The 18,405-nt window shown below is 36.5% G+C and overlaps 1 protein-coding gene across 1 annotated transcript in view; it reads left to right on the top strand.

Moving 5' to 3' along the window:
* NEGR1 (neuronal growth regulator 1) overlaps nucleotides 1–18,405 on the top strand; it is a gene marked incomplete at its 3' end in the record, with an annotated part of 815,688 nt that overhangs the window by 630,356 nt on the left and 166,927 nt on the right. The window contains exon 5 of the mRNA XM_084242628.1: nucleotides 2,485–2,605. Within this exon, the coding sequence (XP_084098754.1) occupies nucleotides 2,485–2,605 (121 nt within the window). The remainder of the gene's footprint in view (nucleotides 1–2,484; nucleotides 2,606–18,405) is intronic.

An 18,405-nucleotide genomic window follows, 5' to 3' on the forward strand; every position in this document is an offset into this window, starting at 1 on the left:
CATAAAAGATTACAGCCTCTTGGTATGACAGAGAGAAATGAAAACCTGAGAGAACAAGACTGAAAATACAATCTTACCTGTATTTCTTACAAACAATATCATAATACTTAAAGAATAGTTGGGTTTTTATTTACATATGTCTTTTGTATATATTATTGACTTTTATGGGGGTGCATATATCTTTGCTTAACAAAGAAAATTAAAATTTACTAAGTGATTCTTTATATTGCATGAAGGAGAGAACATGCATACCTGTAAAATACCTTTATATTTTATTCAATTTTTTTGTAAACATGTTTCATTTTTCACCATGCTATTATCAAGTACTTTAATAAAAACATTTCTTTGCAATATTTTTAGAACTATTGTTTGACCTTTATGATCAAGAATACTACAAAGAAATAGAGGTGCTGTAATTTTAAAGTGAAGGTTCACCCTTCACAGAAAGTGATGACTATGCTATGTATTTTAAAACAAAAGGCAATGTTCTGTTTTAAGAGTGTTTATAGTTTTCATATTCACTGCATATAGAAAAAAACATTAAACTCAGTATTTTTATTACTTTTTAAAGAAACAAACTATATCCATAGTATATACTTTTTTCAGGTTATTTGTCTAAATAAATTAGTATTTGCATCTTTGTGGTTCTTGTTGTACTTCTTTCTCATAGTTATTTAAAATATACACTTTGTTAAAAAGATTGACAGGAAAAAAATGTATGTGAAAAGGACAGGTATATAAAACTCCATTGGAAAAAATCTAGATCTCAATAAACCATGGGTTTGGTGATAACTTTTTTAGCTATCACACCAGAGACATCATCCATGAAAGAAATAATTGGTAAGCGGAACTTCACTAAAATTATATTTTCTACTATGCGAAACACACTATCACAAGAAAGAGAAAAAAGTCACAAACTGGGGGAAATATTTGCAGGAGACACATTTCATAAAATACCATTATTCATAATATACAAAGCACTCTTAAATTCAACAATAAGAAAACAAACACCCTAATTAAAAAAAAAAATGGGTCAAAGACTTTATAGCAGTTACCTCACTAATATTTGAATACTTTGTGACCCAGTCAGGTTGACACAAAATTAATCATCACACTACATTTCCCTTGTTCGTTGTTGCTTAAGCCATGCTGATCTTGGTTTCTCAAATGCCAGGCTTGCTTCAGCCTCTGGACTTACTGCATGTTAACAGTTCCTTCTTGGAAAAGTCTTTCTCTAGATAACCACATAGTAAGCTCACCCATCTATATTTAGTCTTTGTTTAAATCTTACCTTCTCAATGAGAACTGTACCGATCACCCTACATGAAATTGCTATACATTATTCTTTCTAATTCTTCATACTCATCTTTAATAATTTTTAAAGCATTGCTTATCACAGTGCATATCACAAATATGTAACTAATAACATCAGTTATCATAGTTACTGCTTATACTCTGTATGTGCTTTTATTGCTTATAGTCTCCTTCCCCTTCTAGAATATAAACTTCATCACATCAGAATTTGACTGCTTTCTGCCTTGAGAAATGCCTGGCAGGTAGTGATGGCTCAATAGCTATTTGATGAATAAAAATGTCTATGCTACAAAGGTTTTTAAGCAACATTTTGTGCCAAGCACTGTGTTTTGATCTCTGAATATGTGAGGATGAATCAAATATTTACCTGCCTTCAGGCAGCTGACAAGGAAGCCTCACTTATCCATTAATAATTACAAGAGAGAAAGTATAAGTTTGAGAGATTTAGATGAACTACTCAAAGATGGAAAAGCTATTTCCAGTCAGAGCAAGAGGGATGAGTTTAGCAATAGTGACACTTAAATTGGGCCTTGAGTCTGTGGAAATGAAGAACAGCATTGCAGGTAGAAGAAAGCACATTTTTAAAAATTCTGAAATGCTAAAGCCCGGGGAGTAATCTAAGGAAAACAGAATATTGAAAGAGCTTAGGCTCTGAGTCAATATGCCTGACTTCAAATCCAATTCTAGCTGAGTAGCTGTGTGACCTGTTTAACCTCTCTGAGCTTCAGTTTCAGTTTTCATGTGTGTGAAATTTGGATAATGCCATCTAGCTTAAAGCATTATTGTGAGGACGTTACGAACATAAAGTGCCTTGCCCAGTGAATAGCTCCAGGTGATCACTCAATAAATGAGAGTTATTATTGGAGTATAGGGACCAGAGGACAGATGAAGTGTTGCCCTCACTAATGCCATTTTTCCAGTAGCAAGCAAGGCCAAAATGCATTGCATTTATTCTGCACTCCCTGGAACATTCATCTATTGTCCAACTTGGAAAATGAACCTGCAAATGACTACTCTTGTATTAAAAGCACGAAACACTAAAAATATGATACATTGGCCTATCAAGCATAATACTGCTTTGAATATAGAAGGAATAAAAACATGTGTGTTATATTTCTGCTGAAGATTGTTTTCCGTCCCTTACTAGTTTTTTGTTTGTTTCTTTTTCAGTTGCTCCTACTATTCAGGAAATTAAATCTGGCACTGTGGCCCCTGGACGCAGTGGATTGATAAGATGTGAAGGTGCAGGTGTGCCGCCTCCAGCCTTTGAATGGTACAAAGGAGAGAAGAAGTAAGGACTTTGTGATCATTACTGTATTTCAAGCACTTTGAGTTAATGTGTTTGTGTTTCAGATACTTACTTTAAGCAATTTCTTTAACTGGCTTGAATGATTCTCAGCAGCCTCCTCCTGGGCAGTCAAACTGAAGGGGTTCACATGGGAGAGATGAGTAGCTAATGGCATTCAGAAGAAATGTCCACTTTGGTTTATATGATCTCAGATATGCCTGCAAATCCCCTCTCACTGATGCATTTCATTTCATTCCCCCCCTTTGGAAGCAGAATACCATGTTCTTGCTGGTGACCATGTTTACTTGGGAAGCAAACCTGCTCTTAAAAAACTTGGGCACAGCTTCCACAAGTGCACTTCAGAAGCAATCAGAGCTGCTGTCTCTGCCTAGCTTCCTTGATAAGCCTCAACCCTTTCACCTGCCTTACTCTCCTGCAAGATATTTTAACATGTTGTTTTATAGGACACTGTGGTTTAGATATTCTAACACTAAAGCAGCTGTAAAGGAGATAATGTACACAGTTAAGGAACTAAGCAAAGGGATTTTAGGCTAACCTAACTTCAGCGCTGCATGATTGTCTTCTTGAGAAGCCCCAGAAAGCCTTGGCAAGTGCTATTAAACAAGAGAAGACAGGGCTAGGCTACTTTCTCTTTACTTTCAACCAGTAAGCTGATTCAGACCTCTTGAGCTGCTCTTACCGAGCTATTAAAGAGTGAGACCCCTGTACTTTAACTGGAAGAGATAATGCAGAGGGGGAGGGTATTGCCTATATAATATATATCTTGCCTCAAAGCTAGGAGTGATGTATTCAATAAAATGCTAGGTTGAACCATATGAAATTGCCATTTTTTTCCATCAAAAAATAAATACCAGGGCCTCCCTGGTGGCATGGATGGTTGAATGCAGTCCTGTGAAGCTGCCCGCAGCCTCTGCAGCGCTGGTTCGATCCCCAGCCACCAGGTGAGGGTCCCACATGGCGCACAGACCTCTCCTGCCACCTGCTGCTCCCCTCAGCAGCAGTGTACTTTGTCAGTCTGCCTGTTGTGCTCTGCTCCCTGCTCTGGCTCTGGTGAATTCTCTTACCCTCCTGCGCTTCTGATTACCCAGTGCTTGTATAAATAAACAAATAAATCTTTTTTAAAAAGATTTATAAAAAAAAAAAGTTGATATGTATGGGCCTCCCAGGTGTCATAGTGGTTAAGTGTCAGCACTCTCACACTATGACTGCTGCGGTTTGAGTTCGATCCCCAGTGTAAAGGGCAGGAATGAACCACAGTGCAGGTTTTTCTGATTCCATGCAGACCGGGTAAAGGAGGAGTCAGAGTCCTCAGTAGTTTTGCAGGTTTTTTATTTGGGGTTCACCAGGCATATGGCAGGCAGGGGAGCTGGCTGGGGGGCTGGGAGGCTGGCAGGCCTCCCAGCCCCCAGCAAGTCTTCACTCTATCTGGGCTCTCTAGCGTTCGTTCTGCTGCTTCTTGGTTTCTCTTTCGGCTTCTGCTTCGGCTATTGCTGCTGTTGCTGCTGCTGCTACTGCTGCTGGCATCCCCGTGACACCGCCCTTAAAAGCACAGTCTTAACTCAGCTGAATCCCATTTACCTATGCCCACACCCTATTCCAGGTGCCCGCCATCAGGCAAGGATCCATCATCTATCCTGATGGCGGAAGGGCAGAAAAGCCTGATATTTTCTTTACCCTACACCCAGCTAGGGAGCTAACCCATATATGGCACAATAGACTTCTCCTTTCTCTCCCATTGCTCCACTTAGCAGTGTATGTCAGTGGATCTGCCTGTTCTACTCCCCACCTCTGTCTCTGGTGAATTCTGTTAACCCTCATACCTCTGGCCTATATCCCAGTTCTTCCATGTATATATAAATAAATCTTAAAAAAAATTATATGTAGAAGATATTCTCTCGTCAACACCCATCTTAACAATTAAGGATATCACCTTATCTCTCTTGTTCTAAATAACTAACTTTGGTTTTACTTAATTTGTTTTATAAATATTTTATGTGCAACCATTCCTGTAATTTAAGGTATTCAATTTAAATTCATTTAAATTAAAATTCTAGTAATTATCACCTTTACTAATTTGAAATCTGCTTCCTGTGACTTCGTGAAATCCTGCTTATTTTTATATGCTACTTAGAGTTAGAGAAATAGTTCTATCTTACAGTTAGATAAATCATGCTTATTTTTATATGCTACTTAGAGTTAGATAAATAGTTATATGCTACTTAGAGTTAGATAGTTAGATAGTTAGATAAATAGATAAATAGTACCCTTGTGCCACCCTACAAGACTAATATATATTCACACACCAATATACTATTATATTCTTTCTTAGGTTCTGATAACCCAGACAGAAAAGTTTTTCATTTTTGATTATATGGACAAACATCTGGAGGAGTGGTTCTTAATCTATTGAAAATCATGATACCTTTGTTGAAATACAATTTTGTTTAGAATTCCAGTAAGTAACATCTATGAAAGTAGTACTTCTCTGGTATTCTCTCTGACTTAGGGAGAATGGATCCTCAATTCCACCTGTTCAGAATGCTCGCTTTGGCTATAACATCCTGGTGGTGTGACTCCAAATCCCAGGTCCTCCACAAAGCAGAGTTTAAATAATGACTTATATTTCAAGTCACTTTTAAATCTCTTCCATTCTTTTTTTAAAAGCTAAAAATTATTCCTGTAGTATGAGTGAGAGCTCCTCTTTGTTAAAGACCATTTTGTATCTAATATTTTGGGAAGTTGTTTCCTAATTTATTTTTGTTCTCTCTCTTTCCCTTATTCAGCAACCATTGTCAAAATGAAGGCTTTATCCTCTGTCCACTTTGTCAGCCTATAGACAATGTAGCAAAGGGTCGATTTGTGCCCATAGTCATAGCTTCAGTGACTGTTTTTCCCCCAACTTAAGAGATAGACTATAGTTTCTATTTATATCTTCAAAGGAATTTATTTTTTTAAAAGATTTATTTATTTATACAAGCATAGGGCTACAGGCCAGAGGTGTGGGAGGGTGAGAGAATTCACCAGAGACAGAGCCGGGAGCAGAACAGGCAGACTGACGAAGTACACTGCTGAGGGGAGCAGCGGGTGGGAGGAGAGGTCTGCACTCCATGTGGGGATCTCCCTGGCTGGCCGGGAATCGAACCCATGCTGCAGAGGCTGTGGACAGCTTCACTGCACTGTGCTCAACCCACTGCACCACTGGGGAGGCCCTAGATCTTCAAAGGAATTTAAACCAATGCTAAAAAAAATGTAGATTGATTCCGGCCAATGTCCTTCCCCAACACACACACATACACATATTCAAGAAGCTGTGATCAAATGTACTTTTCAAAGGCAAACATATTTGCATTTCAGAGAGAATATACAGTTATCATTTGTGAGAGTTATATTTTAGGAATTATACAAATACCCCCAGAATATCTCAGTTCCTCTCAAAATTATAATAAAGCACACTTGAATATATACAAGGAAAGGAGAGAAAGAATTCTAGTTGCTGAATGGTTGTTATTATATCCACTGGTAAGAACTGTCATGCTCCATTCAGGGACCAGATCATTCAAACATTTATTTCATTTAAAATGTAACATGAGCACTTGCTAAATGGACAGACAATATTCTAAATGGTTAACAAATATTAGCTTATTTTATTTTCACAACAAAACTATAAGACAGATTCTATTATTATTGAGGTGGGGGCATACCAAATCAGTGTGTTTTTAAGTAATTTGAATATATTCGTACAGTTAGTGGCAGAGCTGGAATTTGAACCCAGGAAGTCTAACCTGCACTCTAACCATGGATTTAAACCCTATAACATGGGACATAGTACAGATTATGCACCTCGGAGTCTATCAAGAATAATTCGAAATGTCATCATTAAATGCCAAGGGTAAAGGCATTGCAGGTCAGTAATGAATTAGTAAAATAATACTGCTTATACAAACACTCACTGATAGTTCTCCAATTTATTTAGTCACAGACACAGAAGTAATGGCATCAAGGTGGGCACACAGAGAAGAAACAGGTATAGCATGTTTCCAAATTGTTTTCTTGACCTTAGGGTCTCTGACGGGAGCATGAGGCTGTCAAAAACCTTGTCAGAATACAGCAGAGTTTTTCCAAGATCTTGAGGAGTTTCATTTCCTAGGGATCTTTTATACTTGGGTCATACAAAAAAATACTCAGAAATAACTTACTCTCTTCACTTCTACTTAAGGAAATGTTTACAAACCTCTTAAATCTCTCAAGTCAAGCTCTTCAAAGCCAGATCTTCATTCGAGTAAATATAAATAAGCTCAAATAAAAAAGCCTTTTTAGTATGTGGTCAGTCTCAGTGTGATCTCTACAGTTTGGCATCCTATAAAATCCATTTCTGTGTGCTTGGAATTAGCTGCTTAAAAACCTTTAAGAAACGTTAAAATTAAGGACAATTAAGAGAAAAGAAGAAATAAGTACAAATTGCTTTCTAGGTCCTTTAAATTCTTTTATCTCATTGATTTTTCAGATTTCTGTTTTTATCATTCTCAATTTATTAATGACAAAATTGAGACACAAGAGACTTAGAATAGTTGTCCAACATACTCAACATGAAATTGCCATCAGGATATATTTCAGACTTGCCAGCCTCTCAGCCCATGTCCTTTTCCTCGAATACAATGTTATTATTAGGTATATATTGCTAAGGAACACATTAACCCAAAACTTAACATCTGAAACTAGTAAGCATTTATTATCTCACTTTCACTGGGTGAGGGATCTTAAGAGCAACTTAGCTGGATGGTGATAGTTCAGGGTCTCTCATCAGGTTGCTGCTCAAGATATCACCTGTTCGTTTGAAGGTTTGATAAGAGCTGGAGAAGCTGCTTCCAAAGTCGCGCACTCATAAGTCCACCAAGTTAGTGCTAGTTATTGGCAGGTGATCTCAGTTAACTACCATATGGGCCTTTCTCTAAATTGCTTGACTGTCTTCGTGACATGACAGTTGACTTTTCCCAGATCTAGTGATCAAAGATAGTAGACCGTTTATGTCTCAGCCCCAGAAGTCATACTCTGTCATTTGTGAAAAACCTTACTGGCTAGATAGGGTGACACTCTTCAGTGTTTGAGGGGCAACACAGGGACATGAATATCAAGAGGTGAGAAGCATCTTCAAGGATGGCTCGCAAGTATCTCCTCATACATAATGTAATTATTTGCCTATTGGAAATACTAGTCATTGCATGTTCAACTTACTGCATGGTTTATAAAAGCATCACAGGAATAACTAAAGTTATGTACATCATATTCTAATATTACTTCTTAGTATAAAGTTATTTTTTTAATACTATACTCTGTTTCAGCCTACCTGTCAAGAATATGCCTAGTAGACTTAACTCATATGCTTTTAGTATCAGGAAATCAGAGTTTGGAGTTCATTACTTAAAGCCAAATTTTCAACTTTTTTTCTTGATAACAGAGATGATTGATAAGAAGATTTTCCTTATATGGAGTGAAAGGAAACTTTCAAAAGTGAAAGGACATTTTCAGAATAAACAAAATACTATAGAGAAGATTATGTCTCGATGACATGAATTTAATCTATGGATTGAGAACAGTACATTCTCTTAGGATTAAGACTAAAACCATGGGCTAACATTTAAATAAATATTGCAAAAACATGGGATTTGTATCACTCTGGGAAGGGGCATGGTGATCTTGTCTTAGGTCAGAATTTTGCTTTTTGCTCGCTTGTTTTATTTTATTTTTTTATTTTTCTGAAATATAAACCTCTGACCTAGAAAGATGTACCTTTTGTTTCCTTATTACAAGTTTAACTGCTCTATGATTTTTAAATATTATTTTTTTACTTTGTTTTCAGCATAATGATTAGTAACAGCAATGTGTTTTGAATTTTTTAATTGCAACAAGATTTCTGTTACAAGTCAACCCCATGAATGAAAAACAAATTAATTGTAAAATATTGCACCTTATCAATATATCAGTTAAAAGGCAAATGTGTACCTTAAAAAATGGAATATTTTGTATTTGACAGTTAGAACCTGTGTTTTGATTTTTAAGAAATAAATTTCAAATTTAGCAGATGCGTTTTTTTTTTTTAATAGAGGCATGCTTTATTTATTTAGTTTGTTTGTTTGTTTGTTTATACATGCACTGGGTACAGTCAGAAGCGCGGGAGTGTGAGAGAATTTACCAGAGCCAGAGCAGGGAGCAGAACAGGCAGAAGGACCGAAGTACACTGCTGAGGGGAGCAGTGGGCGGCAGGAGAGGTCTGCGCGCCATGTGGGACCCTCCTCGGGTGACCGGGGAGCAGCCGGGGATCGAACCGGCGCCGCAGAGGCCGCGGGCAGCTTCGCAACCCAGCACTCAACCACTGCGCCACCGGGGAGGCCCTAGCAGATGCGTTTTTAAGTCATTCCTTACAACATAGCATGCCAGCCCCTCCATCATTTCAGAATAATGTTAATTGCTCATTCTATATCACTGTTTATCACTATTTTGAAGATATATGATGAGCATTTATTACTATTTTGCCTTATAAAGGATTAGTTATCTACATGCATAAGATCCACATGCACAGATATCTAAAAAGTGTATATAGGTTCCAGTGAATTGATGGAAAAATGCTTAAAATCAACCATGCAAAATAAACCATGTTCACTTTACACAGAAGTATGCTGACCTTTTTCAGTTGGGTTAGGTTTTCACTTTAGGGGATGATGATTTTTCATTCTTGGCTTTACAGAGGTGAGATGAACTTGAAAAATCATAATGAAGTGGAGTGACCTTTCCTCTCCATTTTCCTATTCTAGATATTTACTACCTGATCATAAATTTCATCTGAGCATTCACTTTGATGAAAGAATTTGAAAGAAAGGGTCTTCTCCCCTTTTATTTTCAAAGTAACCAGAAAAATAGTTAATATCTGTTTCTATCCTCAGGGATCCTTCTTCATTGCTATGTTACATGTAATTTATTTATGTTAAAGTTATGGAAATATATTTATGTAGCACATTGTGATTTCAAGGCATTTTCATATATGATAGTTTTGAAAAATGTGCACCTTTTTACATTTCACTTACATAAAGTCAACACTTAAAGCTTGAGGTGCTAAATGAGAGAAATGGAAAAAAGAGAAAAAGAGATATAACAGTAACAATGTAAATGTGATGGACTTGTTACTCCACTCATTTTCTAAGTTTTAGAAAGACACATTATAGGAGAATTATCTTACTGCTTGATTGTTTTTCTTTCCCCTAATAACATTTCTCTTTATCCTAAGTAGACTTGATTCCATAGATATTAGGCAGCCACTGAAGGGTTTTTTTATTTATTTATCCATTTATTTATTTATTTTTCACATCACTGTTCATTTTTAGACAATATTTGCTCCCCCCAGACCCAGGTGCAGTCCCCATAGAATTTCCTTCACCAATGCATCCGTACACAGAGGGAGGAACACAGGGGACTGTGCTCCCACTCCCTTTCTTCACAAAATGTTTCTTAGATCAGGTGGGAGGAATGGATTGGTTGTAAAATATGTCTTAAACTAAGGTATTGGATGTTTATTTAAAAAGCAAGAGAGAGAAAGGGTAATAATCATATTTTCCAGTAACTGATTAGATACATGGACAGGGAAATTTGAAGAGAATTTCAGGTTCTCTATCTTGATCACAAAGTAAACGGTGAAGTTATCACTGAGGATGGGAATACAGGAAAAAAAATATTTGGGAGGAATTGTGCTGAGTTTGGTTTAGAATATAACAAAATCAAGGAGTCAGTGCTGTATACACAATCTCCCAAAGGATCACTAGAATTTGGTTGAGTTCTTAAAATCCAAAGTGATATTTTTTAAATAATTATCAGATTTTTATCACTTTATATTGGAATCCATTTAGTGGTTCTTCATGGTCGCAAGAATATAGTTTGACACAGGAGGCTTCATGTTCTAATCCTTCTCTTCTCTAATCCTTCTCTCCACTGTACCATGTCACAATAATGGGGCTATAGTCATCCTGAAATATTTCAGTTCCCAAACTGTGGCACAATCTCTGTCTTTCTGGCCTCCTTATAGGTTGGTTACTTTACTTTGCTTATAAGTCCGTTACATACACATCCACTCCTGGCTTAGTTCCATTAGTTCTTCAGTTACATACACATCCACTCCTGGCTTACCTTCCATTAGTTCTTCAGTCTCAAGTGACATGCAGTCTTCTCTAGAAAAACTATCCTGAGCCCTTTTTACTAAGAGAAGAAACTCTCCAGATGTGCTCACATGTGCTTACCTCTATCAAAACACTTATTAAACTATATTCAATGTTTTCACTTGTACAACTCTCCTCTGAACTATAATTTACAGGCCTCCCTGGTGGTGCAGGTGATTGAGCGCTGCACTGAAAAGCTGTCCACAGCCTCTGCAGCATGGGTTCGATCCCTGCCTGCCAGCGAGAATCCCACATGGCATGGCAGACTGTCTTGCCCGCTTCTCCCCTCAGGGTGTATTCCATCAGTCTGCCTGTTCTGTTCCCCACTCTGTCTCTGGTGAATCCTCTCACCCTCCCACACATCTGGCCTGTACCCCAGCTCTTGTATAAATAAAATAAATAAATAAAATAAAATAAATCTTAAAAAACAAAAACTATAATTTACCTTGGAATAAGGATTCTGCCTTGTTCACCGTCGTGTTCCAATATCTAACATGGTGATTGGAGCACACCTTATTGCAAGACTTTTAATACCTATAGAGACATTGTTATTTTAATACACTTTCAAATTGATAAGATTACCAGTGCAAATGCTGCCATCTTTGATTGTGGGGCACTGTGAAACTAATATCTGGTTAATAGAAAGGAAATTGGTTTCTTCTGCTCAATTCTGACTTCTCGGAATGTCAATTTTAGTGATTGTGGTCTCTGCACAATGGTTGTGCTGGTATGTCGTGGAATGAAATTTGACAAAAAAAATCATGGACGCATTGATAGAGGGTAAGCAGTTCAAGAGGAGGAGAGACATTTATTCATAGGCCAGGTTGTCAGGGATACAAGACCCACTGCAGTCAGGAGAACATGACACCTGTACTTGTCGTCTTTGTTTACTTGATGTAGGGTTAAAAGGGAATATCTCCCCATGTGAATCAGACTGTCATAAGTAAGGCAGCCTAAAGTTCTCTAATCTAAAAGTATTAATTTCATTAAAATTGATAAAGTAAACAAGACATACATTTTAAATAGCTTAATAAAGTTTAAAATCATTAAAGTGTCCTAATATATTATAATAACATTAATTTATTCAAATGTGCAACTAAAGATAGATACCCCTTGGGGCTAAGACAGTGATGCATGATATTCTTCAGTCTGTTCCTAGGAATAAATGATATCATATTGTTTTCAAGCCTTAACTACTAAGCAACACAATAAACCAATAGGTTGCTATAGCAGCATGTTCACATAAATTTTCTTTTCTCTCTGGTTTCTACCAGTTCCTCCTCCTCCTTTTTACTTTTATTTTTTTTAATCTACCCTGCACATCTGTGAAAAGACTAGATGAGGTTGATAATGTGCATGTAATTGATACTGAGTTTGGCACATCTTGAAATCATGATGCCATGATCTTTTCAGTCACTCTCCTAGATCTTTTCTTTAAAAATAATTTCCTGTATGCTCAATATTTAATATTTTGCTGCCATCGGAGAGGAAATGTATCTGTTCTGTCTCAGAAAAAGACACTATTATTGAACAATAATAACACCTATCATATATCTAGTGCCTACTGCTTTTGACATATATATGCATAGATATAACATTTTTACATTTAACATTTTGAAAACCATTCTTATATAAATACATTGATATTGGTTTCATTTTTCCTTTTCACAGATGAAAATTCTAAGAATTACATAAATGTAAATACATAATTCCTTCAGGCAAGCATGCAGTAATTATTCTATATTTATTAAGCTCCCAGCACAAAGGCTTAAAATAAAATGAAGGACAGAACTGGCCAGGAACCTTGCCCTAACAGAATCATACTCTAATGAGAAATATAGCCAATTATCAAAAATCACACAATTATATGAAAACTTACAACTTAAACAGTTTTCAAAGAGAAATAGTTGATATTTAATAATGATTTGACCAAGTGAGAGAGAACACAATATCTCTATAGCATCACTAGTGCTTGAACTTCAGAGAAAATTTTAGACTTACTTTAAAATATTACTTTCTTTACTAGATAGTATTTTTTCTATGATTGTTACATAATTTGCTTATGTACCATGGGAGAAATTCACTACCAACTGCATATGAACCCATGGGAAGAAAAACAAACAGTAATTGGCACTATAGGGCTATGTGTTGTTGGACGGTAGTTTGAGAAAGGAGAAAGCAATACCCATTTCATGCTTCTCATCTCGGGACTGTGAGTTACCTAAAAGGCTGACTCCCTTGAAGGCTGAACAAAAGTGCTGTAAGAGGCTGTACTGATGGGCATGACTAAGCCTTAAAGAGACTATAAAGAAGCTTCTGGTCAGAGAAATTTCTAAATAACCAACTGCACTAACCACTACGTTTTTGTTTTACCTGTTATCCATTAAATCCATTTCATGGATTGAACCCAACTGTCCTGCTTTGGCTACCACATAACACTTGGTTATTTTGCCCCATTCTTTTTATTCCCTGAATGGACTTCATTTCCTTGAACCTTTCACGGTTTTAAATTTGTCATTCCAAACTCAAATCCAATATGGTGTCTTCTACTAGCACCCTTTGCTACTTTGAGATGATAGCAATAGTCAAAAGACCTGAAAATGAATTTTTGTTCTGCTATTTATCAGGTGGTAGATGATGAATTAACTTCAATTTCCTAAATTTTTTTATCTGTAAAATGGAATTAATAACACTTACTTCATAGGGGTTATATGAAGATTAGTTGATATATATCTAAAAGTGCTTAAATGTTTTCTGAATGTCAGTTTCCTACAATCTCAACATAAAGTTTTTTGTACAGTGTTGAAAAATTTTGATGCTGGATTACTTCAGTTGTAAATGTGTTAAGAAAAGCTAACATTTCCCAAAAACATAGAGCATTCTTGCTCACATTGAAAAACCTAGATATAAAGCCATGATCCAAAGTCAGAAAATATGTAAACTGGTGTGCTGTCATTGAGAGAGGTATAGCTGCTCCATTTTTTTTTTTCAATCTTAACAATCAGTGCGCTACATGGTCAGTTTTGCTAATGTGAATTTTCTATGGGCTCCTGTGACCATTCTAGGTAGCCTCTAGCTTAGAGAGGTTATGATCACAAAATCTGTAGACATTTCATGAGTCAGAAATATAAATATTCTTAGTTATCCAATTTGCTACTTCTGACAGACACTTGATATAAGCGATTATTCTCTTTCAGAACAAGTTAGATGGTCAAACTATGTCACTTATGAGTGGCCAACATCTGCTGACAAAGAAGCAACTCACAGATTTTTAAGGCATTAGCAAGAAGCAAAAGAAAGAAGTCAGGGCAGTGGCCCTCCATGTATTCTTTAGTTTCTTTGGACTAAGAAACTAAGTACAGACCAGGTAGCTTATAAAAAAAAAAAAATTATGTCATAATTCTGAAGCCAGGAAATCCAAGATCAGAGTGCTAGCACCATGGTTTGGTAAGGATCATCTTCTAAGTCAGAGACTTCTTTTTATAATCTTTCATAGCAGATAGCACTAGGGATCTCTCTAGACACTCCTTTGCAAATTTCCATCCTTGTGACTTTTAAACATCACCCAAAGTGCCATTACCTTTGGGAATTATGATTTCAACTTATGAGTCAGGGAAAAGGACACAAAAATTCAGATCATAGGCATATGAGATAAACTATTATTGGCAGAGGATGGAGGACAGCAGGATCTACAGTAATAAAAGGATCTTATACCCATAAGATCTATTGAATGATAAAAATGCAACAATGAAAATATGACCAGACTGATGTACAATTGAGGAAAGAAATAGAATACTACTCAGCAATCAAAAAAGATAAACTAATGCTATTTATAGCAATATGAATGGATCTTGAAGGGATTATGCTAAACAAAATAAGTCAAAAGGAGAAAGACAGCTATCGTATGATTTTACTTATATGTGTGATGCTGAGAACCCAAACAAAAGGTCAAAGACAAACCTTGAAAACTGACCATGGAGCTGGACTATCAAGGAAGAAAGGGAAAAGGGAGTGGGGAAGATGAGAGGGAAAAAAACACAGATACTGTTATAATGAACTATGGGTGCTTCAGTGATAGGAGAATTGTGAGGAAATCATACAGTCCCAAAATTAACAATGATGCAGGGGAAAGAAACGTCAGAAATGACACATTTTAACACTAGTATAACAGAATTTGTTTCCCTCTCATTGGGGGGTGAACTATAAGAAAGCATCTCTTATTCTATAATTTAAGTCAATATAAAGCTGCCTCTCTCAATAGTTGAAAGAGTTAAAACTTTTGGAAAAAGAAAGTATTGCAAATAGGGCAATATTCTCTCATTGTATTGCAAGCTGTATTGTAAACTAGTCCATGAATTGCCACTTTCTGATTTCCCTTCACTGATGAACAGAAGTCTGGTTTCAAACAAGTCTGGGATGCATTGTAAAATCAGGGGGGTCAAATTCATTTTGTGACAAACTCCTATGTGAGTACTTGAAGATTTTAAGAATTCTTCAGAATAGGGCCTCCCCAGTGGCGCAGTGTGTTGAGCTCAGTGCCATGAAGCTGTCTGCAGCCTCTGCAGCACTAGTTCAATCCCTGCTGGCTGCAGAGATACCCACATGGAGCAGCAGACCTCTCCTGTCATGCCCGCTGCTCCCCTCAGCAGTGTATTTCAGTCAGTCTGCCTGTTCTGTTCCTGACTCTGTCTCTGGTGAATCCTCTCACCCTCCCATGCCTCTGGCCTGTACCCTAGCTCTTGTATAAATAAATAAAATCTTTAAAAAAAAAGATTTTAAAAAAAGAATTCCTCAGAATAACAATTCAATTTGTCAAATATTTGCATTTATTAATAAAAATTCTCTTTACAGAAAATATATCCAACCTTATTGGAATAAAACTATTTCATAAGGAAAAATGTGCCATCAATTAAATGCTCTATGATTACATGTTTTTTATTCAAGGAGTATAATTACAGTAAAACCAATCATTATGGTGGTTCTATGTGTGGCTCGTTCCTATATCCAGTAACAAAGCATAGTATGTCAAGATGAAAACATATGACTAAATTACTCTCTGTGTTAGACACCTCTTTACATATTTGATTTTTGTCTCCAGCTTTGATCTTCTCACGGCCTCTAAAAGTCTTCAAAGACTATGTGTTACCTAGTTTAGTCCTTAAGCATGTAATGTAGAGTTTATCTTTGTAGCACTGTGGTAACTGTTTTCAGGATTGATTTATAGTAGGGAATGCCACTCCTCTTCCAGAATCCCTAAAGAAAAGTCAAAAAAGTACATCCACCAGAGATGTATACCATGTTAAACATCACTTTCCCTCAAGGATATCTTTGTAAAATCTGCCCCAGCCATCTTACAGAGGATAGCTGCTGAAATGGTATTTGAGAAGACAGTACTTCTAAAAATCCCAATTATTCAACTATCATAGAAAGTAAGCTTTGGACCTCTCCAGTAATCTCAGAGAGGTAGCTTCCTTTAGAGGAAAGAAAATCACCCCCCCCCCAGTAAGATACTTGTTTTTTTTGTTTTTTTTTTTTAATTGTCATAACAGCTTGCCAGGATGATCAGAGCAGCAGAAGTTGAAGCACTAATGTGCCACTCCGAAAAGGATGCACATAGCACTACTGGCCAGAACCAAAAATGACCTACCCCTTCCAGCCATGGATATACTGCATGATTTAGCAACATCTGAGGCTTTGCCTTCAGATTCATTAAAGGTAGAAAATTGGAAGCCAACTCAGAAAGACAGTGATAAGGAGCATAACATAAGCAAGCAGTGCCATGAAGTAACTGAACAAACACCCTTGAGATTTTCTTCCCAAAAATCTAGCCAAATAAAGAGCCTAACTACTTTCTTCTCAATTCTTTACCAGCAAAATGAATCTTGTCTTTGGTGATAGGACATGATAGGGATTTTATAATCTAGGGAGTTACTAAGTCCTTTGGAGACTATACTGTCACCATAGTATAGATTTGGGCAAATTGATTTGAGTCATAATGCCGAAGCTTTCAGAAGTATGAAACTGTGATTTTTTTTAAAAAATATACAAAATATACTATTGGCTATATTGGTTAAAAATTTTTGGTTAAAAATTGGTTAAAAATACTATTAATTCAGGAAAATATGTAAATGTCAATATGGGAATTTAGCATATTTGTTTATACATTTGCAATATGAGGCATAGGAGTAAACACTGCCCATTATCTTCATGTCCAATTTTCTTGTTTCCGAGTTTGAGATCATTAGGTCCACTGATCAAGTTAAAGTTTTTAAATGTTTATTCAACTCAAAGTTTTATTAATCTGATTAAATTTTGAGTTTTAGATAGATCAAATTCAACTATTACATGAAATATAAGTAATTACCAGAGTAACCAAGCATGGCTGCTTATTTTAATCTGCATTTAACTACAGTATTTTTTATCTAAATTCAGATGCAAGTCCCATAACATAATGCAAAGGAGTTCAACCTAAACTTTCAGAGGGTTATCATTTATTAGCATCTTCATGATTAAAGAAATATTTAGTACTAAAACTGGACACATTATAAAGGAAAACCTATCATGCCATTTGAGCTCATATAGCCCATAGTATGATCAGCACATCTTTTTCACAATAAACTTTAGAGTTAGGGAGAAGTTATTATCTGGCTGGCATCCTCATAATAGCAGGCTTCATGTTTAGAGAGAGATTTCTTAAAGGGGTCACTTAAGGAGACTTACCTTTCCCTGTGTCACGAGAGTATCAATTGAATTCCATTGACCTATGATCTATTTATTCTAAAACTAGAATTTATTAATTATGATGTAGGATTCGATATAAAATAAAGTATGACCATATGGCCCAATCTTATGAGGAACTTAAAGCAATTCAATTTATTTGGATTGAAAAGAATTGTGTGCATGGAAACTGCTTAGAGAGATCAATATAAAAGTGTGGTTTTGTTTTATACATTCCATAAAAATTTGGATAAAAGGATGTGGATAGAAAGAGGAGAGTCATTTAAGGAACATTAGTGAACGAGAGATAGGTTTAGGACAGACCTAAATGGGGAAAGAAGAATCTGGCTGACAGAGATTAAAAGGCATCATGAGGGATCAGAGGGAGGGAGGGAGGAGCACAGAGGACTGAGGTGATGGTGCACGGGTGCATTAGTGAAGGAAATTCTATGGGGCCTACACCTGGCGTGGGGGGAAGCACATATTGTTTTAAAATGAACAAAGATGTAAAAAATAATTAAAAGGCATGGTCCCCATTGGGTACAGATTCAGGGGGGTGGGGAGTGAAGCAGGAATGGGTGTAGCGTGCACTGAGAACGATAAAGCCATGCCAGTCCATTTGAGGGTGAGGGCTTCTGCCGTTAAATGTGAGAGATTGTTGAGTAATCAGGATGTAATCAGATAAAATGGAATCCCATATTGAGGCCTGAAAAGGTTAAGGACTTTCCCAGGCACATTCCTAAAATCTACAGAGAAGAGACTCAACTTTAAATGCACTTCTCAATAGTGTACTGCTGTCTTTTTGTAGGTTTAACAGCAAGTCATTTGTCTGGGTTGTACTTGGTGGCAGTAAAATGATGTTCA

The sequence above is a fragment of the Talpa europaea genome (genome assembly GCF_964194135.1).
Source record: "Talpa europaea genome assembly, chromosome: 9".
NCBI classification, from domain to species: Eukaryota; Metazoa; Chordata; class Mammalia; order Eulipotyphla; family Talpidae; genus Talpa; species Talpa europaea.